We start from the raw sequence: 25,552 nt of genomic DNA, 5'->3' as shown, positions 1-25,552 counted from the left end.
CTCTTCACTATCAACTACATGGCCAATTTTTGGTCATCTGCAAATTTCCCAATCATGCTTCCCACATTTAAGTCCAAATCATTAATACACACCAGAAACAGCAAGGGACCCAACATTGAGCTTTGTGGAACACCGCTGGAAACCGCTTTCCATTTGTAAAAACATCAGATGACAGTTACCCTTTGTTTCCTGTCACTTTTGGAATTTGGATCCAACTCTCCACATTCCCCTCTATCCCATGGGCTTTTACTTTTCTGACCAACGTGCCATGTGGGACCTTGTCAAATGCCTTACTAAAATCCATATAGACAACATCAACTGCACTACCCTCAAATCCTCATTTCCTCAAAACATTTAATTGTTAGTAAGACACAATCTTCCCTCATCAAATCCATGCTGACTATCCCTGATTAATCTGTGTCTTTCTAAGTGGCAGTTTATCCTGCCTTTTTGAGCTGTATGCCATCAAAGATATTTGGTACAGGGTGAGATATAATGTATTTAACTTGTTGGATGGGTATATTTAGTTTGTTTATTATCCCTAAAAGGGCAGCAATTTTCATACAAGGTTCCTGTAGAATGTTTGTGTAGATCATGTTGGGAGTTGTATAATGTAGCTTGACTAGCGATTCAGATTGCAATGCAGAATATGTAGTGCTGAGGGAGTTGGTACGCAACTCATAAATCTTGTAAATGCTTCTACTTAAAATGTCTACTCTTCTCTGCCCAAATGCATGCTTGCTATCTATATATTTAAATGCACAGTTGTGCTTAGCCTTCCTTGAGCTGCTTTTTTCCAAAAAAGCAAATAAAATCAATTTTCAACTTAGGATTGTTCAAAAAAAAAACTAATCAAACATGGATTCAACCCAAACAAAGTAAATTGGATTTCCTGCACAGAATTGCATCTTTTAATTTGAAAAAAGAACAGCGCATCTTAATTAGTATAATTGTAATCCATCTTTGCTGTGTGGATGTGCTGTCACAACAGTCAGTAGCTTAGGAATTTAGTAAATTATCAGCTATTGGAATATGCAGACCACCAAAAGTAACAGGATAAACCAAGCTCATGCAGTGACTATTCTATCCTTTATACATATTTTGTCTGAATAAATGTTTTTGGACGGTGCAGTGGTTAGCACTGCAGCCCCTCAGCTCCAGCGACCCAGGTTCGATTCTGGATACTGCCTGTGCGGAGTTTGCAAGTTCTCCCTGTGACTGCGTGGGTTTTTGCCGGGTGCTCTGGTTTCCTCCCACATCCAAAGACTTGCAGGTTGAAAGGTAAATTGGCCTTATAAATTGCCCCCAGTATAGGTAGGTGGTAGGGGAATTGTGGGGATGTGGTAGGAATATGGGATTAATGTACGATTAGTATAAATGGGTGGTTGATGGTAGGCACAGACTCGGTGGGCCGAAGGGCCTGTTTCAGTGCTGCATCTCTAAATAAAAAAATAAAAAATATGGTACATCAAGCTGTCTTGTTGGAGTCGGTCATTTCTGGCACAGAAGTTGGCCATTTGGCCCATTGAGTCCATTCCAGCTCTCCACAGTGCAGTCGGAGTCAGTCCCACTCCCTGGCTCGATCCCCATAGGATCTAAATTGAGAAAGATAAGTTTGGTTAAGGCTGGGCCAGACGTGGCAAATTTCAGTAAAATAATGGGCTAACTCAAATTAACTGGGGAAAAAACAGTTGGGAAATAGGACATCAGGCCAATGATGGAAAATCTTCAAATGAGATTGAGTTCGCAATAGATATATTAAAGTTTTAAAAAAAAAAATATGCATCAAAGTTCCTTGGGTGAATTGAGGTAAAGACCTTAAAGGGAAGCTTGTAACTCTGGCAAATACTAAAAATCGGAGATCAAATTAATGTGCATTGAAAAATGCATGTGACAGGTTTATTAATGGTAAGTTTTGTTTGTATTTTTTCTTTGAAGTGACCAATTGCATAAATAATGAACCACATGTGCTTTGGGGCGGCACAGTGGTTAGCACCACAGCTCCAGGGACCCGGGTTCAATTTTGGGTACTGCCTGTGCGGAGTTTGCAAGCTCTCCCTGTGAGCGCATGGATTTTTGCCGGGTGCTCCGGTTTCCTCCCACAGTCAAAGACTTGCAGGTGATAGGTAAATTGGCCATTGTAAATTGCCCCTAGTGTAGGTAGGTGGTATTGAATATGGGATTACTGTAGGATTAGTATAAATGGGTGGTTGTTGGTCAGCACAGATTCGGTGGGCCGAAGGGCCTGTTTCAGTGCTGTATCTCTAAATAAATAAATAAATAAATAAATAAATAAATGTGCTGTACTGTTTTATTTTCCCTGGAAGGTTTGAGATTTCTTGAAGGAGGTTGGTTACAGAAGTTCAGGCATATGCTATAATGTTGCAACAGAGACATAAAGTGGATTGGACAAGAAGTAATGGGTGATCTGATAGGATGAGAAATGGCATCCCGTAGGGTTCAATGCTAGATCAGCTTCTGTTATTTGAATGTGCTTATGCATGTTAATTTTATGGCATGAAGATTTCAGCAAATAGCAGGAGGGCATGAAAAGATTAATGAAACGGGCAGACAGGTAGTAGATAAATTTAATGCAGTTAAATGCAAGGTTACTGGAAGGGGGAAGAATGAATGGGACTGTACACATGAATGGGATGATGCTAAAGGGTGTAAATGAGCAGAAATGTAATAGTTCAAACATAATTTACTAGAGGGCAGAAGATCAAGCCAGTAGCATTTTGATTTTTATAAATAGGGGCATGTGATATAAATGCAGAGGTGGATTTGTATAGAGCAGTGACTAGACCACAATACTGCAGTTTGGGGTGCCCCATTCTAGAAAGAACGTAAAGCCATCTGACAATATGCCACATAGATTCACCAGGATAATTGGGATGAGAAGCGATAGTTGAGACTGGAGTTACCATGACTATTCCTAGTGTAGCAAACAATAGATTTGAGTTTTTAAAAAAAATTATGAGCAGCTTTGATGTCAAAAAGGAAAGACTTTCCTCCAGAGTGTCAGGAACTTTCAATTTAGGAATAGTAGTTATAAAAGTTTCTTAATGCAAAGATTTATTGGAGCATGCAATGCATTGCAACAGCAATTAAGGTAGAAACCATTTCTTCGCATTTATCCATTTGTATATTCCTTTTATATTTAAAAAAAAAACAAGGGATAAAGCATGATATTGGGCGGCGCATTGGTTAGCACTGCAGCCTCACAGCTCCAGCGACCCGGGTTCAATTCTGGGTACTGCCTGTGCGGAGTTTGCAAGTTCTCCCTGTGACCGCGTGGGTTTTTGCCGCGTGCTCTGGTTTCCTCCCACAGCCAAAGACTTGCAGGTTGGTAGGTAAATTGGCGATTATAAATTGCCCCTAGTATAGGTAGGTGGTAGGGGAATATAGGGACAGGTGGGGATGTGGTAGGAATATGGGATTATTGTAGGATTAGTATAAATGGGTGGTTGATGGTCGGCACAGACTCGGTGGGCCGAAGGGCCTGTTTCAGTGCTGTATCTCTAAATAAATAAATTGCTGTGGGTGACAGCAGGGTGGTATTAGTTTGGTTTGATGTAACAAAAGCCTGGTACACAATGGGCCAAATTTACTACTTCCAGTCTGTGATCTGGCAAATGATTCTATTTTCATTGACCATGTAATGTAAAGCACTTGGGCATTATCTTCCCTGACCATGCAAGCATAGAGGTAGAGCAGGTAGTAAATGATGCAGAATGATCTAGATTCAGAAAAGCAGTGCACAATGGCCAAACTTGATACTAAATTTGGGATGGGGGCCTGGGTACAGTTGAGTCAAACTATTGAGGAATTACAGAAGGAATTGGGTAAGGTTTTATATAAGGAGCTCAATTCAGCAAAAGAACAAAGAACAGCACAGGAACAGGCCATTTGGCCCTCCAAGCCTGCGCCGATCTTGATGCCTGCCTAAACTAAAACCTTCTGCACTTTCGGGGACCGTATCGTTCTATTCCCATCCTATTCATGTATTTGTCAAGATGCCTCTTAAACGTCATTATCGTACCTACTTCCACCATCTCCCCCGGCAGCAAGTTCCAGGCACTCACCACCCTCTGTGTAAAGAACTTGCCTCGCACATCCCCTCTAAACTTTGCCCCTCTCACCTTAAACCCATGTCCCCTAGTAACTGACTCTTCCACCCTGGGGAAAAAGCTTCTGACTATCCACTCTTTCCATGCCGCTCATAACTTTGTAAACCTCTATCATGTCACCCCTCCACCTCTGTCGTTCCAGTGAAAACAATCCGAGTTTATCCAACCTCTCCTCATAGCTAATGCCCTCCAGACCAGGCAACATCCTGGTAAACCTCTTCTATACCCTCTCCAAAGCCTCCACGTCCTTCTGGTAGTGTGGCGACCAGAATTGCATGCAATATTCTAAGTGTGGCCTGACTAAAGTTCTGTACAGCTGCAGCATGACTTGCCAATTTTTATACTCTATGCCCTGACCGATGAAGGCAAGCATGCCGTATGCCGCCTTGACTACCTTATCCACCTGCGTTGCCACTTTCAGTGACCTGTGGACCTGTACGCCCAGATCTCTCTGCCTGTCAATACTCCTAAGGGTTCTGCCATTTACTGTATACCTCCCACCTGCATTAGACCTTCCAAAATGCATTACCTCACATTTGTCCAGATTAAACTCCATCTGCCATTTCTCTGCCCAAGTCTCCAACCGATCCATATCCTGCTGTATCCTCTGACAATCCTCATCACTATCCGCAACTCCACTAACCTTTGTGTCCGCAAACTTACTAATCAGACCAGCTACATTTTCCTCCAAATCATTTATATATACTAAAAACAGCAAAGGTACCAGCGGAACACCACTAGTCACATCCCTCCATTCAGAAAAGCATCCTTCCACTGCTACCCTCTGTCTTCTATGACTGAGCCAGTTCTGTATCCATCTTGCCAGCTCACCTCTGATCCCGTGTGACTTCACCTTTTGTACCAGTCTGCCATGAGGGACCTTGTCAAAGGCTTTACTAAAGTCCATATAGATAACATCCACTGCCGTTCCTTCATCAATCAGTTTTGTCATTTCCTCAAAAAACTCAATCAAATTAGTGAGGTACGACCTCCCCTTCACAAAACCAAAGTGAAGGTTTTGGGCCAAGTGGCCTTTTTCCGTGCCTTAAATTATCTGATTCCAAATTGTTGGATCTTTTAATGGTGAGATAACAAGAAGAGGCTGAAAGATGTCAAGCAATCACCACACTTTGATAATGTGTGCACTTATTGCATAGCAATCAAAATAGAATGCTGAGCTTACGTTGCAATATCTGCTTACGCCCAAGACCACCATGCTGAAGCTGTATAATATGTATAGAGTACTTTAGTCACTAAAGCATGATGTATCCTTGCCCTGGAGGCAGCACAGACAGGCTGGTACTTAATTAAGGCTAGAACTTCCTTTCCTGGTCCCCATGCTAGATGGTGTAGCAAACTGCTCCCTCTAAATACTGGTCCTTTCCCTTTCAAATCTGACACGATCACTCACTCTTTTTAAAAAGTGATTCCTCTGTCCTTGCAAACCGCTCCATCTCCAACAGAGAGGGAATGGGTGACCGTCTGGCAGTCTGAGAACCAGGCAGGTAGTGTGCAGGAGTCCCCTGAGTCTATCTTGCTTGCTAATTGGTTTTCCATTTTGGATATTAGTGAGAGCGATAGTTCCTTGGGGGAATGCAGCCAGAGCAAAGTCCGTGGCAACACGCATGGCTCAGCTGCACAAGAAGGGAGGAAGAAGAGTGGAAGTGCAATAGTGATGAGGGATTTGATAGAGGATCAGACGGGTGTTTCTGCGGCAGTAAACGTGACTCCAGGATGGTGTTGCCTCCCTGGTGCCAGGGTCAAGGATGTCACAGCGGCTGCAGGACATACTTCTGGGGGAGGGTGAACAGTCAGAGGCCGTGGTTCACATTGGTACTAATGACATAGGTAGGAAGAGGGATGAGGTCCTGAAAGCAGATTTTCAGGAGTTAGGAAGGAAATTAAGTAAAGCAGTAATCTCAAGATTACTCCCAGCGCCATGTGCTCTTGAGCATAGGAATTGGAGGATTGATCGATTGAATACGTGACTGGAGAATTGGTGTAGGAGGAGGGTATCAGATTTCTGAGACATTGGGACCAGTTCTGGGGTAGGTGGGACCTGTACAAGATGGACAGGCCACACCTTGACCGGACCGGAACTAACATCCTCACGGAGATTTGCCAGCACTGTTGGTGAGAGTTTAAACTAGCTTGTCAGGAGGATGGAGCCTGAGGGGTAGCTCAAATTGAAAGCAAGTAAAGCTGGTAACAGGAGGTAGAAGGGTAGCAAGTGACATTAGAAGGCAGGTGAAACAAAGGTGAGCATCAACTAGGCTTAGAATGCAGAATGTCATGAAGACAAGGCACTGTACCTGAATGCACACAGCATTTGCAACAGGGTAGATAACTTAAAGGCCCAAATAGAGGTTAATGGGTATGATCTAACGTGGCTGCAAGGTGACCAAGACTGGGAACCGAATATTCAAGGATATTTGATATTTAGGAAGGACAGGCAAAAAGGAAAAGGAGGTGATGGTGTGCTGATAAGGGATGGCATCAATACATTAGTAAGGGAGGATCTCCGATTTGGAAGAACAAAATTTGGAGGAGTTGTTTAAAGGCCACCAAACAGTAGTGGTAGAGATTAAAGAAGCATGTAGCATAGGTCATATAGTAATCATGGTGACTTCAATCTGCATATAGACTGGGTAAATCTAATGAGCACTAATGCTGTGGAGGACGAGTTTCTGAAATGTGTTGGGGATGGTTTTCTAAAGTGGTATGTTGAACCGACTAGAGAACAGGCTATTTTAGATCTAATATGTAATGAGAAAGGGCTAATTAATTTTGTTATAAAAGAACCTTTAGGGATGGTGACCATAGTATGATAGAATTTTACATTATGTTTGAAAATGAAGTAGATCAATCTGAAGACAGGGTGTTAAATTTGAACCAAGGCTATTATGAAGGTATGAGGGGCAAATTGACTGAGGTGGATTGGGAAAATACATTGAGATATGACCGTACATAGGCAATGGATAGTCTTTAATGGAATATTACATAGTTTGCGTCAACTATATATTCCTTCAAAAATCCCAAAAGTAGACACAACCGTGGATAACAAAGGAAGTTGAGGACTGTACAAGATTAAAAGAAAAGGCCTTTTAAAGTTGCCAGAAATATTAGTAAACCTGAGGATTGGGAGGATTTTAGAATACAGCAAAGGAGGATGAAGAAACTGATAAAGGGAAAATAGAATATGAATGTAAGCCAGCAAAAAATATATAAATGGACTGTAAAAGCTTCTATAGGTACGTAAAAAGGAAATGTTTTTTGAGACAAATGTGGGTCCATTACAGGCAGCATCAGGAGAATTTATAATGAGGAATAGAGAAATGGCAGAGAAGCTAAATGATTGCTTTGTGTCTGTCTTCACTGAGGAAGATACAAGCAATCTCCCAGAATTAGAGATCCAAGGGATCGGGGGGAATGAGGAATTGAAGGAAATTAGTATTAGTAAGATGGTTGTATTGGGGGAATTAATGGGCTAAAGGTTAAGTCCCCAGGATCTGATTCTACATCCCAAAATGTTGAAAGGGGTAGCTATGGAGATAATGGATGCATTGGTGATCTTCCAAAATTCTATAGATTCTGGAGCGGTTCCTGCAGATTGGAAGGTCGCAAATGTCACCCCACTATTTAAGAAGGGAGGGAGAGAGAAAAATGAATTAGAGACTTGTTTGCCTTAGATTAGTCATTAGGAAAATGTTTGAATCTATTCTAAAGGATGTGATAAATGAACACTTGGATAACAATCTGGGCATAGTCAACATGGATTTACGAATGGGAAATCATGTTTGACGAACCTGTTGGAGTATTTTGAGAATGTTGCTAACAGAATTGATGGAGTCAGTGGACATGATATACTTGGATTTTCAGAAGTTTTTTGATAAAAGTCCCCACAGGAGGTTGGTTAGCAAAGTTAAAGCACATGGGATTGGAGGTGATGTACTGGCATGGATTAAGGATTGGTTAACAGGCAGAAAACAGTAGGAATAAATGGGTCATTCTCGCATTGGCAGGCTGCGACTAGTTGGGTACTGCAGGGATCAGTGCTTGAACCTCAGCTGTTAACAATATACATCAATGATTTGGTTGTGGGGACCAAATGTAGTATTTCCAAGTTTGTGGATGACACAAAATTAGGTGGGAATGTGTGTTGTGAGGAAGATGCAAAGTGGCTTCAAGGGGATTTGGAGAGACTTGGTGAGTGGGCAAGAACTTGTTCGATGGAATATAATGTGGAAAAATGTGTGGTTATCCACTTTGATAGGAGGAATAGATGTGCAGAGTATTTTTTTAAATGGTGAGAGATTAGAAAGTGTAGATGTACAAAGCGACCTGGGCACTGAAAGCTAACATGCAGGTGCAACAAGCAATTAAGAAGGCTAATGGTATGTTAGCCTTTATTGCAAGAGGATTTGAGTACAAGAGTAGTGAAGTCTTGCTTCAATTGTGCAGAACCTTAGTTAGACCGCACCTGGAGTACTGTGTGCCGTTTTGGTCCCCTTACCTTAGGAAGGATATTATTGCCATAGAGGGAGTGCAATGAAGATTCACCCGACGTGTTTCCGGGATGACCGGTCTGTCCTGTGAAGTGAGATTGGGGACATTAGGCCTGTATTCTCTAGCGTTTTGTAGAATGAGAGGTGATCTCATTGAAACCTACAAAATACTTAAAGGGACAAACAAGGTAGATGTAGCTAAGATGTTTCCCCTGGTTGGGGAGCCTAGAACAATGGGACACAATTTCAAAATAAGGGGGAAGCCACTTAGGACAGAGATGAGGAGAAATTTCTTCACTCAAAAGCTTGTGAATCTTTGGAATTCTTATACCTCAGAGGGCTGTGAAAGCTCAGTCATTGAGTATGTTTAAAGCAGAGATGGACAGATGTCAAATGACATCTGAGGGGATATGAGGATAGTGTGGGGGGAAAAAAGGCAGTGAAGATGATCAGCACTGACTGTTGAATGGCGGAGCAGGCTCGATGGGCTGAATGGCCTACTCCTGCTCCTATGTTCCTACAGTATGGGGTATTAGCAGTAGGTTTCCAGATGCCACAATTTGATTGTGTAATATAGAAGCATCTTGGAGTACTTGCTTGGTGCTGTTGGGGTTGATTTACTTGACATTGAAGTCCTTTTCTGTGATTGGGTCACCATTTAAAAAAAAATCACTTTCAGGATAGTATGGCTGAAATGTTAATTATCAGCTTGCTTCCAATTTTGACATCAAGACTCAGAATTTAGTCTCCTACTGTAGTGCCAACATATTTCAAATTAACTTTATAGGTTGTCTGAAATTTGAATAACATTCAAGAAAAAAACTTTTGAGCAAACAAATCTAGGTCCCAATTCTTTCAATGGATGAAATATAAATAAATGGGGAATGAGTCCGTTACTGAACTACCTCGGTAATGATTCAAAATTGCATTCTGATCTAATATATAGTTGTAGTATTTATAATTTATCATTTTTTTTGCAGAAGTGATTTGCATCATGTGTGGAACACCTGCCAAGGGTTTGCATTTTAGTTTTACATCTAGGGCAGGCAGCAAATCAATCCAAGCTTATAGGAAAACAAACATTGAAGATTATGTGCAAGTATCTAAGTTACGATGAGGCTGTTAAGATGGGATGCTTAGAAAGATTGGAGGTAAGAAAGATGGACCTGTGTAGAAAGTTCTTCCTGGAGGTATAGCATCCTGGTAGTAAACACTTTGTTAGAGGTAATCTTGGAATAGTTGTTCCACATTTTGTATTGATGCAAAACATGCAGCATAAAGGCAGCCAAAGTTGCTGTTTAGCATTGGTTTTGAGACCATCTCCAAGATAATCTTGCATTGCTTTACATCAGCTGCTGTTTAAAGACATATTTTAAATTTCAAAAGTGCATAGGCAATACACAAAGTCCTTAATATATCAACATTAGTAAAGAGCTTTAAACCACTTTGAACATGATTTTCCTGTCGTGCTATATATTTATAATGGAATGGGTTATTTATTGATTGATCCCCATATCTCTCAATGCCAGTGGGTTTGTTGGAATTGAGTGCTTGCATATAGCTCATATAACCGTGCTAAATGGGATAGATTTCAAACAGATCTAGCAATGCAAAACTGGGCCTCCATGAGGTGCTGTGGGCCATCAGCAGCAGCAGAATTGTACTCAACCACAATCTGTAACCTCATGGCCTGGCATATCCCCCACTCTACCATTACCATCAAGCCAGGAGACCAACCCTGGTTCAATGAAGAGTGCAGGAGGGTGTGCCAGGAGCGGCACAAGGCATATCTCAAAATGAGGTGTCAACCTGGTGAAGCTACAAGACAGCACTATCTGCGTGCCAAACTCCGTAAGCAGCATGCGATAGACGCAGCTAAGCGATCCCATAACCAACGGATCAGCTGTGCAGTCCTGCCACATACAGCCGTGAATGGTGGTGGACAATTAAACAACTAACTGGAGGAATAAAAGCAAAATACTGCGGATGCTGGAAATCTGAAACAAAAACAAGAAATGCTGGAGTCACTCAGCAGGTCTGGCAGCATCTGTGGAAAGAGAAGCAGAGTTAACGTTTCGGGTCAGTGCCCCTTCGGAAATGACAAATATTAGAAAAGTCACAGATTATAAACAAGTGAGGTGGGGGTGGGGCAAGAGATAACAAAGGAGAAGGTGCAGATTGGACCAGGCCACATAGCTGACCAAAAGGTCACGGAGCAAAGGCAAACAATATGTTAATGGTGTGTTGAAAGACAAAGAATTAGTAAAGATTAGGTGTGAATACACTGAATATTGAACAGCAGACAGTGCAAACCTGAAGAAAAACAACCTGAAAAAAACAGTGGGTAAGCAAACTGAACAAACTAAGATGAAATGAAATAAATGCAAAAAAAGATTGTAAAAAATGTAAAAAGGAATGTTTTAAAAAAAAAAGGAAGAAAAAATAACTAAAAATGAAAGTAAAATGGGCTGTCATGCTCTGAAATTATTGAACTCAATGTTCAGTCCGGCAGGCTGTAGTGTGCCTAATCGGTAGATGAGATGCTGTTCCTCGAGCTTGCGTTGATGTTCACTGGAACACTGCAGTAATCCCAGGACAGAGATGTGAGCATGAGAGCGGGGGGAGTGTTGAAATGGCAAGCAACCGGAAGCTCAGGGTCCTGCTTGCGGACTGAGCGGAGATGTTCCGCAAAGCGGTCACCCAGTCTGCGCTTGGTCTCCCCAATGTAGAGGAGACCACACTGTGAGCAGCGAATACAGTATACTACATTGAAAGAAGTACAAGTAAATCGCTGCTTCACCTGAAAGGAGTGTTTGGGGCCTGGGATAGTGAGGAGAGAGGTGGTAAATGGGCAGGTATTACACCACCTGCGATTGCAGGGGAAGGTGCCCTGGGACGGGGACGAGGTACCCCCATTACGGTGGGGGTAATGGAGTGGACCAGGGTGTCGCGGAGGGAACGATCCCTTCGGAATGCTGACGGGGAAGGGAGGGGAAGATGCGACTGGTAGTGGCATCACGCTGGAGGTGGCGAAAATGGCGGAGGATGATCCTTTGGATATGGAGGCTGGTGGGATGAAAAGTGAGGACAAGGGGAACCCTGTCATGGTTCTGGGAGGGAGGGGAAGGGGTGAGAGTAGAGGTGCGGGGAATGGGTCGGACACGGTTGAGGGCCCTGTCAACCACAGTGGGGGGAAATCCTCGGTTGAGGAAAAAGGAGGTCATATCAGAAGCACCGTCATGGAAGGTAGCATCATCAACTAACTGGAGGAGGTGGCTCCACAAATATCCCCATCCTCAGTGATGGGGGAGCCCAGCACATCAGTGCGAAAGATGAAGCTGAGGCATTTGCGACAATCTTCAGCCAGAAGTGCCAAGTGGATGATCCATCTTGGCCGCCTCCTGAAGTCCCCAGCATCACAGATGCCAGACTTCAGCCAATTCGATTTACTCCGCGTGATATCAAGAAACGACTGAAGGCACTGGATACTGCAAAAGCTATGGGCCCTGACAATATTCCTGCAATAGTACTGAAGACCTGTGCTCCAGAACTTGCCACGCCCCTAGCCATGCTGTTCCAGTACAGCTACAACACTGGCATCTACCCTACAATGTGGAAAATTGCCCAGGTATGTCCTGTACCCAAAAAGCAGGACAAGTCCAACAGGGCCAATTACAGCCCCATCAGTCTACTCTCAATCATCAGTAAAGTGATGGAAGGTGTCATCAACAGTGCCATCAAGCGGCATTTGCTTAGCAATAACCTGCTCAGTGACGCTCAGTTTGGGTTCTGCCAGGGCCACTCGGCTCCTGATCTCATTACAGCCTTGGTTCAAACATGGACAAAAGAGCTGAACTCAAGAAGTGAGGTGAGAGTGACTGCCCTTAACATCAAGGCAGCATTTGACTGAGTATGGCATTAAGGAGCCCAAGCAAAACTGAGGTCAATGGGAATCGGGGAAAACCCTCCGCTGGCTGGAGTCATACCTAGCGCAAAGGAAGATGGTTCTGGTTGGAGGTCAATCATCTGAGCTCCAGGACATCACTGCAGGAGTTCCTCAGTGTAGTGTCCTAGGCCCAACCATCTTCAGCTGCTTCATCAATGACCTTCCTTCAATCATAAGGTCAGAAGTGCGAATGTTCGTGGATGATTGCACAATGATCAGCACCATTTGTGTCTCCTCAGATACTGAAACAGTCCATGTAGAAATGCAGCAAGACCTGGACAATATTCAGGCTTGGGCTGATAAGTGGCAAGTAACATTCGCGCCACACAAATGCCAGGCAATGACCATCTCCAACAAGAGAGAATCTAACCATCTCCCCTTAACATTCAACGGCATTACCATCACTGAATCCCCCACTATTAACATCCTAGGGGCTACCATTGACCAGAAACTGAACTGGAGTAGCCATATAAATACCGTGGCTACAAGAGCAGGTCAGAGGCTAGGAATCCTGTGGTGAGTAACTCACCACCTGACTCCCCAAAGCCTGTCCACCATCTACAAGGCACAAGTCAGGAGTGTGATGGAATACTCTCCACTTGCCCGGATGGGTGGAGCTCCAACAACACTCAAGAAGCTCGACACCATCCAGGACAAAGCAGCCTGCTTGATTGGCACCCCATCTACAAACATTCGCTCCCTCCACCACTGACTCAGTGGCAGTAGTGTGTGCCATCTACAAGATGCACTGCAGCAATGCACCAAGTCTCCTTAGACAGCACCTTCCAAACCTACGACCTCTACCAACTAGAAGGACAAGGGCAGCAAATGCAAGGGAACGCCACCACCTGCAAGTTCCCCTCCAAGTCACCCACCATCCTGACTTGGAACTGTATCGTCGTTCCTTCACTGTCGCTGGGTCAAAATCCTGGAACTCCCTTCCTAACAGCACTGTGGGTGTACCTACCCCAAATGGACTGCAGCGGTTCAAGAAGGCAGCTCACCACCATCTTGAGGGCAATTAGGGATGGGCAATAAAATGCTGGCCTGGCCAGCGTCGCCCACATCCCTGAATTTTAAAAAAAAACTGCGTTCATTTGTGCCCTAACGGGTTGACAGTTGTGCTTTGCAGGTTTGCAACATATCCTTGACTTGCCTACACGCCATAATGAAGTGCATTTCCAATTTTTTGTGTTTCCTGCACTTGTTTGTATCTGAGTTAATTGGTGTGAATACTAGGTTGTTTTGGCCTCCTGGACCTGGTTTTGCACCAGAATGGAGATTTTTAACTCTTCAGTCTGAGCTAAATATGAACCACAAAGACATTGTTGATGCAAGCCCCCATTCTAAAAGTCCTATAGATCACTAGGCCGCATTTTGTATATTTCTATGTGCTTTTGGACACTCCACATTTAAAATGTTAATGTATTGGAGAGGATTCAGAGAATGCCCGGGTTGATCCTGGGATTTGAGTTTTAGGTAATACATTTGCAGAAATGAACTAAGGAGAAAAGATTGAGAAACATAACTCGAAAGGTGTGATAATATAGGACTGCTTGACTTGATGTGTAGAATTAAAGAATCTAAATATGAAACTAAAGTCAGAAGCAAACTGTTGACTTCCCCCTAACTTTCCATTCGTAGTGAAGTAACTATATGGAACATAAAAACAGCAAAAGCAGTTGATGCTGTGATCATCCTGCTCTGAGAGTTGACTATTTAGAAGTGGAATTGACTGAGCATAGGTATCTGTTCACCTCCATACCAGCACAGTGGTGTCTTTTATAAAAAGCAGCTGTCTAATTGAGTTGGCTCTTGGCAGTGAGAAGCAAGGGGCAGGGTGAAGTTTATAACTAGACTGTGGGGTTTGGACTAGAACATAAGTAGGTGCACGCCATTTCGCCCTTCAGGCCAACTGTGCCATTCAATAAAATCATGGCTGATCTACCTCAACTCCACCTTTCCACACTAAGTATCCTTCAATATCCAAAAATCTATTGATCTGTCTTGCATATATTCAACAACTGAGCATCCATGGCCCTCTGGGGTAGAGAATTCCAAAGATTCATAACTGAAGAAATTTCTCATCTCAAGTGGCTGATGTCTCATTTTGAGACTCTAACCCCACCCCTGCCACCAGTTCCAGACTCCCGAGCCAGAGGAAACATTCTCCTCGCATCTACTGTCAAGTTCCTGGAGAATTTTAAATGTTTCAATTAGGGACTTATAGGCCGAATCTACTCAATCTGTTCGGACAATTTCCTTCATCCCAGGAATCAGTCTAGTGAACCTGCACCCCTTCTAAGGAAAGTGTATCCTTCCTTGGGTAAGGAAAATAAAACAAAACTTTTGCACAGTACTCCAGGGCCTCATATGATTGTAGTAAAATGACTTTACTCTTGTATTCCAAACCCTTTGTAATAAAGATTAATATACCATTTGCTTTCCTAATTGCTTGCTGTACCTGCATGTTAACTTTGTGATTTGTGTACCGACACACAGCTCTCTCAATACCCACATTTCCTAGTTGCTCAACCTGTATTTTTAAAAAAAAGTTTCCTTCAAAAATGGATAACTTGACAGTTCCCCGCGTTATATTCCATTAGCCATGTTTTTGCCCACTAACTTACCCTGCCTCTATCCCTTCGCATATTCCATGCTTTCTCACCTAGCTTTTTATCGTCAACAAACCTCAATCCATTACACTTGGTCCCCTCATCTAAGTCATTGATGCAGATTGTAAATAGCTGAGGCCCAAGCACTCCTGGACCCTACCAGTGATGGCCTGCCAACCTGAAAATGACAAGGCTGCGGGCAAAGTGCTAGAAAATGGGATTAGAATAGATAGGCTTGATGTCTGGCACGGACATGGGCCGAAGGACCTGTTTTTGTGCTGTATAACTGATTCTATGACCTGTTTATTCCTACTGTTTTCTGTTCATTAACCAATCCTTGATCCATTTGTTGACTTAACTCCACAATTTCTCTCGTACTATTTCTTTAATGTCACTATGTTCCTAATTTTTCGCTAGACCCTTGGTTCATCACTATTTTTGGAATGATTTTGTTTTCTACTGTGAAGACAGATACAATGTATTTGTTTAATGTCTCTGCTCTTTACTTCCCATTATCGTTTCTCCTTTCTCGTCTCTAAGGGACCTAGGTTTACTTTTGTGAAGCTCTTCCTTTTTATATCCCTGTAGAAGCTTTTACAACCTGTTTCTTTAATCTCCTATTCTCTTCCTTTTATCAATTTCTTGGTCATGCTTTGCTGAATTCTAAAATCAACTGCATCCTCAGGCTTACTAGCCTTTTAGTAACCTTATAAGCCTCTTCCTTCAATCTAATATATTTAACCAAATACAAAAACAAAATTGTGGATGCTGGAAATCTGAAATAAAAGCCGAAAATGCTGGAAATATACAGGTCAGGCAGCATTGGAGAGAGAGAAACAGTTAACATTTCAGGTTGATGGCATAGCAGAACTGGGAAAAGTTAGGTGTAATAGGTTTGAAGCCAATCAGTGCAGACTCTATGGGCCGAAGGGCCTCTTCTGCCCGGTATGATTCTGTGAAAGGTCTGTGATAAGGTGGAAGACAGGAGAGATTCAATAACAATTTAAGATGACATTAAAAGACAGTGGCCTTGATCATAAACTCTTGTCATTTAATCTTACCGGCCTTCTAGCTGATCAGACCTTCCATTTTTGTTCTCCACCCCACCCCACTGCCAACCTCCAGCACTAGCTTAAAACCTATTAAACCTCTAAATTTTCACAGTTCCAATGAAAGGTCATTGACCTGAAACGTTAACTCTCTTTCCATCTCCACCAATGCTGCCTGACCTGCTGAGTATTTCCAGCGTTTTCTGTTTTTTTATTTACTATATTTAACTTCTGTTAGCCACGGTTGGACCACTTTTCCATAAGGTTTTTATTCATTTAAGAGAATGTATATTTGTTGCAAATTATAAATTCTTTTAAATGTTTACCATTGCATACATAGACATATCTTTTAATCTAATTTCCCAAAGTACTTTAATAAACTTGCCCCTCATTCCTACATAGTTTGCTTTGTTCAGATTTAAGACCCTATTTTTGGACTTCACTAAATCAGACTTACTCGATATAAAATTCAGTCATTTAGATAATCATTCTTTCCTAGAGGCTTCTTTACTACGAGGTTATTAATTAACCCTTTGTTGTTGTGTAATACTAGATCTAAAATGCATTGTTCCCTAATTGGTGCCTTGGCAGAATAATTTAGAAAATTATCTTGTGTAGGTTCCATGTACTTGTCCTCTGCACTAATACTGCAAATTTGATTTGCCCAGTCTGTGAAAATTGAAGTCCTCCATGATTACTGGTATTACCCTTTGTTGCATCCACTTCTATTCCTAATTTATACTTTGTCTGTCTGACTGCTGCTTGGCAGTAATTTATAGGTCAGCTGTTCTCTGCCCTTTTATTTATTGTCTCCACCCAACTAATTCTACATCTTGATTTTCTGAGCTAAGATCCTTTTCTCTCTCCTGTCTTTATCCTATCATTTATTATTGGGGCCAGCCCTCGTTTTCCATTTTGCCTATTTCTACAAAAAGTCAAGTATCCTGGAATATTTGATTCCAAACCTTGGTCATTCTGCAATCATGTCTCTGTAGTAACTTGGTGTCAGTTGTGGCTCAGTTGGTAGAACCCTTGCTTTGTGTCCAAAGGTTCCAAGTTCAATTCCCACTTCAGGTCTCAAGCACAAAAATCAAGGCTGACACTGCCTTAAAGTACTGAGGGAGTGCTGCACTGTCTTTTGGATGAAATGCTAGGGTGGGTGTAAAAGATTCCATGGCACTATTTTGAAGAGGCAAGGGAGTTATCTGTGGTGTCATGGCCAATATTTATCCCTCCATCAACATCACAAAAACAGATTATCTAGGTCTATCGCATTGCTGTTTGTGGGAGTTGAGATGCCTGGTGATCGTGGAAAGTGCTGTATAAATGTCTTTCTTGGATCAAACCCATTCATTTATGTGTGTGCTGTTAATCTATTTTGTTAATGCTTCACACATTCAGATATAGTGCCTTTAACTTCAGCTTTTTCTATTTTTCCTGATGCCAATTTGCCTTCAGCTTCAAATATACTAGTGGAAAGAACAATTGCATATTTGGACCTATCTTCACTACTGTTCCAGTTATATGGGGCCTTGTAACTTGTGGATTTGATAAGGAAAGGAGTCGTCATCAGCTGTGTTTTGTCTGCCACCTGGACATTGGTTGAAGATGATGAGGAGTTGTTCAGGAGGAATTAAGTATTCTGCAGTATGATGGAGCAAGCTGGCATTTAGCCTCCCAATTGTACTTCAGGCAGGCTTGATGGACCAGCAAGTCTCTTTCCACCTGTCAATTTTATCTACTTTTACTTTAGGAGACAAAAGAGCTGTCGGGGTACATAATTATCATATGGTAATATTTCAGACATGTGTAGGAAACAAAATTGGAGTACTGAAGGAAAGAAGTAAAGCATAATTAGCTTGCCAAACTGCAAGATTTATTTTATAGGATGAGAAGCTAAATTTGAGAGACTGGAGAGATGTACTAGACAGGTGGTGATAGTACTGTACGTGTTTATACTTGCAATATGTTTTTAGAGAGAAGGCATAAACTCAATTTTTTTTGCAGCGTCTTGCACTGTCTCATGAATTTGTGCTGCTCACTGATTTTTCTTTCCCCCTCCATTCATGCTGTGAATTCAGAACTGAGGCTTTATCCTGCAACTGGAACCCAAACTTTTAGGTGCTTTATTGCAGGGATTAAATTAAACCAACTTACATTCACCGTCAGTAACTGATACATTTATAAAATGTTCCTTTGCCATGCTGCACCCAGATGCTGTTAATTCCACTAATCATTTCATCTGTGAATTCAGAGACTTCGCACCACTCCTTTAGGAAGTCCCTAAATACAAATTGTCTTGGTAATCCCTAATGCTGTTTAAATTCAGAAGCTTCCTACTTCATGAGCTATCAAATTGGGGAAAACAAGTAGACTTGGAACTAGTTTGTTACCAAAAGTACATCTTGTTCAGGGATGTATAGAATTGTATATACATTATAGGGTTATCAGTAGGTCTGGAATGTTAACCTAGTCTGTTTGGCATACCACACAATTCTAAACTACTACTTTTGTCTTGCTAGCATCTTGTTTACATACTTTTTTGCAATATCCAGTGCCTAAATGAAATCCATCTGCTAGGAATGCTGGCAATCTAAATATTCATATGTACTGACTAATTTGGAAATCTCGGTGTTTGTAAAATCAAGCTACTATTCTCAGTCAAAACTTTATCAACTTTGCTTCCAATTTTCACCCTTCTCTCACCTTTACATGGTCCATCTCTGACAGTTCCCTTCCCTTCCTCGACTTCTCTGTCTCCATCTCTGGGGATAGGTTGTCTACTAATATCCATTATAAGCCCACCGACTCCCACAGATATCTCGACTACACTTCTTCACACCCTACCTCCTGTAAGGACTCCATTCCATTCTCCCAGTTTCTCCGTCTCCGACACATCTGCTCTGATGATGCTACCTTCCATGACGGTGCTTCTGATATGATCTCCTTTTTCCTCAACCGAGGCTTTCCCCCTACTGTGGTTGACAGGGCCCTCAGCTCTACCCTCACCCCTTCCCCTCCCGCCCAGAACCGTGACAGGGTTCCCCTTGTCCTCACTTTTCACCCCACCAGCCTCCATATCCAAAGGATCATCCTCCGCCATTTCCGCCACCTCCAGCGTGATGCCGCTACCAGTCGCATCTTCCCCCTCCCTTCCCCTGTCAGCATTCCGAAGGGATTGTTCCCTCCGCGACACCCTGGTCCACTCCTCCATTACCCCCACCACCTCGGCCCCGTCCCAGGGCACATTCCCTGCAATCGCAGGAGGTGTAATACCTACCCATTTACCACCTCTCTCCTCACTATCCCAGGCCCCAAACACTCCTTTCAGGTGAAGCAGCGATTTACTTGTACTTCTTTCAATGTAGTATACTGCATTCGCTGCTCACAGTGTGGTCTCCTCTACATTGGGGAGACTAAGCGCAGAATGGGTGACCGCTTTGCAGAACATCTCCGCTCAGTCCACAAGCAGGACCCTGAGCTTCCGGTTGCTTGCCATTTCAACACTCCCCCCCCCCCCCCCCCCCCCCCCTGCTCTCATGCTCACATCTCTGTCCTGGGATTGCTGCAGTGTTCCAGTGAACATCAACACAAGCTCGAGGAACAGCATCTCATTTACTGATTAGGCACACTGCAGCCTGCCGGACTGAACATTGAGTTCAATAATTTCAGAGCATGACAGCCCCCCATTTTACTTTCATTTTTAGTTATTTTTTCTTTTTTTTTTAACATTCTTTTTTACATTTTTTACAATCTTTTTTTTGTATTTATTTCATTTCATCTTTGTTCAGTTTGCTTACCCACTGTTTTTTTTTCAGGTTTACACTTGCTGCTGTTCAATATTCAGTGTATTTACACCTAATCTGTACTAATGCAACACACCATTAACATATTGTTTGCCTTTGCTCCGTGACCTTTTGGTCAGCTATGTGGCCTGGTCCAATCTAGACCTCCTTTGTTATCTCTTGCCCCACCCCCACCTCACTTGCTTATAACCTGTGACTTTTCTAATATTTCAGTTCCGATGAAGGGTCACTGACCCGAAACGTTAACTCTGCTACTCTTTCCACAGATGCTGCCAGACCTGCTGAGTGGTTCCAGCATTTCTTGTTTTTATTTCAGATTTCCAGCATCCGCAGTATTTTGCTTTTATTTTACTATTCTCAGTCAGTAGCTTCAACCTATGCTTCAGACAGGTGAACCTAAATGAGGGTTAATTTACTGTAGCATAATTGAGTTATAATAAAAATTCTCAGCTGATCCATATGAGGATAAGAATGTAGGTGCTTTGGACACCAACGACATCTTGTGTTGAAGGTTAAAGTTTATAGTTTGCTTTGAAAAATTACAAAAAATGGAACATATGATTTGAGCCACTCTCCTCTATGCAGAAACTTCAAAAATGATCATTCAGTCCCTGAGGTCTTGCATCTACAGCAAGCCTAAAGCAGCACAATGCCCACCCTCTGTTACTTTTCAGTAGGCCAGCATACTTTTGATTTCTTCACATTCTAAGTGATCTTGTTATACTGAGAATCTTTTCATGTTTGGGAGCTGAGGAATGAAAGATTTGAACTTCAGGGAACCAATCTCACTGTCAACGTTTCAATCATTGAATTTTGTAGATTTTTGTGGCAACATGGAGAGTACATAAAGCTTCCACTGAGTAACATCCTAAGTTGATATAAACATTATATTGATAAACTCAGATTGTACACAAGATGTGATTACACACTATACACCAACCTCAGTCTGAATGTACCCTTGTTCGTAAATAGCTTCATAAAATGCAAATGTACATTCTTGCGAATATGATTGTGGAAGGTTTTCAGCAAAAGGAGTTGCACATGACCATAGCTGTAGAGGCCCGACACAATTTTTTTTTTTTTAAAAAAAGGAAAAGCAATGAACTGTGGGTGCTGGAATTCTGAAATAAAACAGAAAATGCTGGAAATACTCAGCAGGTCTGGCAGCATTTGTGGAGAGGGAAAGTTAACATTTCAGGTCAGTGACCCTTCATAGGAACTCCGCCAACCTAAAACATTAACTGTTTCTCTCCCCACAAATGCTGCTAGATCTGAGTATTTCCAGCATTCATTTTCTCTTTAATAAAAAAAAATACAGGATTGTTTCAGAACCAAACATAGTTCGAACAATAACTACATAGTTGCCATATTAAATACTTGTTAAGTATTCAATATAGGGGACTAGTGATGTCCTCTAGGTTCTGTAATCAAATATTATATGGATGTTCTAGATTGACTCTCAACTGATCCCTGCAGATATATGAATTCTCTTAGGCTGCTAAGTGAAACTAGGTCAACTACAAAGTGCTAACAGTAGTTGTGTGGAAACCTCATTCAATGCGGGGATGTTGCAAACAACTAGCAAACCAAGCGATGAAGCAAAGATTTAAAAATGATGCCTATTTTCCATCAATAACTGGAAAAATAGTTGATCATTGAGAAACATAATTATGAAAATCATCCAAATGCAAGCTAACACTTTGAGAAAGGGAGCCCCTCCCATACATTTTGTTGGAAATAATTGAAGTTTCATGCCAGTTTGAAAAGATAGTTGAATCTGAGGCAGTTGGGAAACACAACAGATCCAAGGCAAAATTCTCGTGGGCTGAATTATGCCAGCTGAAATTCAATATTGGTGTGTACAGGGAAGGCAAACATGGGAACTCACATTTTGGATTTTTTTTTGAGCACTTGTTTACCAGTAAATTATTGGAATATTTACTTTGAAGTTGGGTTTTAAAATTATGGATTTTCACAGGTTTAAATAGGAAGATTACAGGCTCCAGACAGTTGCAGAATATGCATTAAGATCAGACATTGTTGCCCAGCATCGTCAAACTGGGGAGTCATGAGCTCACCTGAAGGGTTCAAAACTATTTCATCCCAAATTCTAGAGTTGGGCTCAAATAGCAGGTGTAGTACAATGTTCTTCTGGCCAACCTCTGGAGCAGGGGAGGGTGAGGAGCCTGACTTTGAGGCAAACAGAGACCCATATATGAGCAACCAGGTTTGTTGAGGGAAAGCTGAAGTGCAGAGGTTAGAAATGCTGGATAATCGAATAAGAAGATGCTCTGCTGAAGAGACAAATTACATGTTTTTGTATCATTACTGAAGATACGTTGTACTGATTGAGTTAAGTGAATTGAAGATTGCTAACTGGTTGACCTCAGGAGGTTTGATCACATAATATTTGCAAATATTGCATTTACCTAAGGGCTGGGTCTATTGTGGGTTTTCATGCTTGCACTCCAGCTTAGCTAACCTGTTTTAACAGAATCACAATTGTTATGGTGCAGGAGAAGACCATTGGCCCATTGTGTCTGTAGTGGCTCTCCAAATGAGTGATTCACCTAATGCCATTCTCTGCCTTCTCCCCATAACCCTGCACATTTTCCTCCCAACACTCCAATTCCCTTTTGAATGCCTTGATTGAACCTGCCTCCACCACAGACTCAGGTGGTGCATTCCAGATCCTAATCACTTGCAGCGTGAAGAAGTTTCTCCATGTTGCTTCTGCTTTTGCCAATCACTTTAAATATGTGCCCTCTCGTTCTCTATCCTTTCAAGAGTGAGAACACTTTTTTCCTATGCGCTCTGTCCAAACCCCTCATGTTTTGAATACCTCTAAAATCTCCTCTCTGCTTTCTCTAAGGAAAACCATCCCAACTTCTCCAAACCGTCTTCATTACTGAAGTTCCTCATCTCTGGAACCATTCTCGTGAATCTTTTCTGTACTCTCTCCAATGCTTTCACATCCTTCCTATTAAAGCGCGATGCCCAGAACTGGACACAGTTCTCCAGCTGAGGCTGAACTAGTATCTTGTACAAGTTTAACACAACCTCCTTGCTCTTTTACTCTATGCCCCTATTAACAATTGACATATCTAGCTCATTTTTTTTAGGTACTGCTCCATTACAGTATCTAATTCTTGAACTATCAGTTTTTAATTCCACTATCCTACTTGGAACACCATTCTAATTATTACTCATTGAATAAAAAGGTGCTAGCTGACTTTTATGCTGAACTTGGGTTTTATAGTCCTAGTTACTTGTGTATCTTAATGAGGTAAAGAGATTTTAGTTACTGCAATTTCCGAGAATTTTTTTTTTTAAGCAGAGGCGATATCAGGGCTGAGAAGATAATTTTCTTGACATTTCAAGGTGGAAATGCCTTGGACATCAAAACCACAGGTGCATTTAATGAACTCAAAGTAGGGATAGTTAAATGTAATTGTATACTGTAACAGTGCTGTGTTTTAAGAAATAAAAACAAAATGCTGGACAATGATCCCTCTACATTTTCTTTGTGCAGCCTGTTTATTTCAATGGGTGGCCCTCTTTAAAATTTTTACTTCTGCTACGAACATGTTATCTTAAAGGGGACAGCTGCATGTACCTTTTGTTGCATGGCTACACGTGTGCAGCTAAGAGGGAATATTGGCACTGGAGACACTCGGCATGTCGAGCAGGATAGGTAGAGATGAATGGTTAACCTTTAAAGTCAATGGCCTTTCAGCAGAACTCTTCAGCCATGTGGTTCTGGCTCTGCCGTGGGGAGTATGAGAGGAGGTAGAATGGTGTGGGGTGAGAATTGATAGTACAGACAAGAGAGACCCACAGGTACAAATCACGTGCAAAGTATTTTTCCCACTGCCTACTAGTAATGAATTCTGGGTGACCCCTGGGCAATCAGAGGATTGGCATCCCTAAGACATGCACTCTTACTGTAATCTGTTCGAGGGAAAGAATGACTGAACAGTAGGGCAAGAATGAACTGAACAAAGAAAAGGACAAATTGTGTTGCACAAAGTAATGGGATAGGGCAAAGATTGAAGGGTGTTGAAGTCTTCAGTCTGTTCATATACATGAACACACTGCAGGATTTTAACACCTTCATTAGTTGATTTGATAAACCATTTCATCTTTGTAATTCAAAGCATTCTAATCCAAGATTCCTTCAAACACATTGCACTTACATAATTTCTGCTTTTGGTTGTGGATAATGAGACTTGCATTCCAATTTATGTACCTATTCGCGCACAACCCATTGGTTCTTGCACAGTGAGGTCAGCATTCTTAGCTTATTGTAAATGCAATAACTAATATACACTTAACAGTGCTCGCAACCACACTGGGACATGGATAGGTTGCAGGACTCCATGCAATGCAGTTCTGAGCTCTACATATAAGTTGATTAGATCTTTCCAAATCTAAATGTTCATTACAGACTAGTTAATAAACTAGTTGCCAAACTTAACAGGCTCTTCTGTGGGTGGAAAAAGAACTTATGTTTACATAGTATCTTTCATGACCACATGATGTCTCAAAGCACTTTTGGAATGTGGTCACTGTTGTAGGAGACATGGCAGCCAATTTGCACACAGCAAGTGCCCACAAATAGCTAAAAGATCAGATATTTGGTGTTTGGGATATTGATTGAGGAATAAATATTGACCAGGAAACTCTTCAGAATAGTGTCATGGGATCTTTTATGTCCGTCCAAGAAAGCAGAAAGGACACAGACTGGCTTAGTATCTGAGGAGTTGCAAATGGTACTGAACATTGCGCAAGCAACACTGAGCATCCCCACTTCTGACCTTGGGGAGGGAAGGTCATTGATGAAGTAGCTGAAGATGGTTGGGCCTAGGACACTGCCCTGAGGAATTCCTACAGTGATGCTTTGGGACTGAGATGATTGACCTCCAACAACTGCAACCATCTTCCTTTGTGCTCTGAATGATTCCAACCAGTGAAGAGTTTTACCCATAAGTCCCAATGACTTCAATTTTACTAAAACAACTCGATGCCATGCTCGCTCACATGTAGCCTGAATGCCAAGTGTAATCATTCCAACCTCACCATTCATCTTTTTGTCCGTGCTTGGGTCTATAATGAGCTCTGGTGCCAAGTGGTCCTGGTAGAACGAACCCAAACTAAGCATCAGTGATCTAGGTTACTGCTGAGTAAATAGCGCTGGACAGCACTGTCGACGACACCTTCCATCTTTTTGCTGATGATTGAGAGTCGACTGATGAGACGTTAATTGGCCAGATTGTATTTGTCCTGCGTTTTGTGGACAGGACATACTTGGGCAATTTTCCACATGGTCGGGTAGATGCCAGTTTTGTCGCTGGAACAGCTTGTCTAGTGGCATGGCTAGTTCTAGAGTACTGCAACTGGGAGGTTGTCAGGGCCCGTAGCCTTTGCTGTATCTAATGCGTTCAGCCATATCTTGATATCATGTGGAGTGAATCAATTGGCTGAAGACCTCGGGAGGAGGC

General features: G+C 42.1%; 1 protein-coding gene across 4 annotated transcripts in view; it reads left to right on the top strand.

Annotated features, from left to right (window-relative positions):
- Nucleotides 1-25,552, top strand: part of slc36a1 (solute carrier family 36 member 1) — a 106,372-nt gene that overhangs the window by 69,866 nt on the left and 10,954 nt on the right. The window contains exon 12 of one of the 4 annotated variants that reach the window (XM_068043918.1): nucleotides 17,704-17,847. The exons of the other annotated variants lie outside the window; for them this stretch is intronic. Coding sequence (XP_067900019.1) covers nucleotides 17,704-17,783 — 80 coding nt within the window. The 3' untranslated portion in view covers nucleotides 17,784-17,847. Of the gene's footprint in view, nucleotides 1-17,703; nucleotides 17,848-25,552 lie in introns of those variants that run through there. 4 annotated transcript variants of the gene reach the window in all.

Source organism: Heterodontus francisci, chromosome 12, assembly GCF_036365525.1.
Source record: "Heterodontus francisci isolate sHetFra1 chromosome 12, sHetFra1.hap1, whole genome shotgun sequence".
NCBI classification, from domain to species: domain Eukaryota; kingdom Metazoa; phylum Chordata; class Chondrichthyes; order Heterodontiformes; family Heterodontidae; genus Heterodontus; species Heterodontus francisci.
This window is presented reverse-complemented; position numbering and strand designations above follow the sequence as displayed.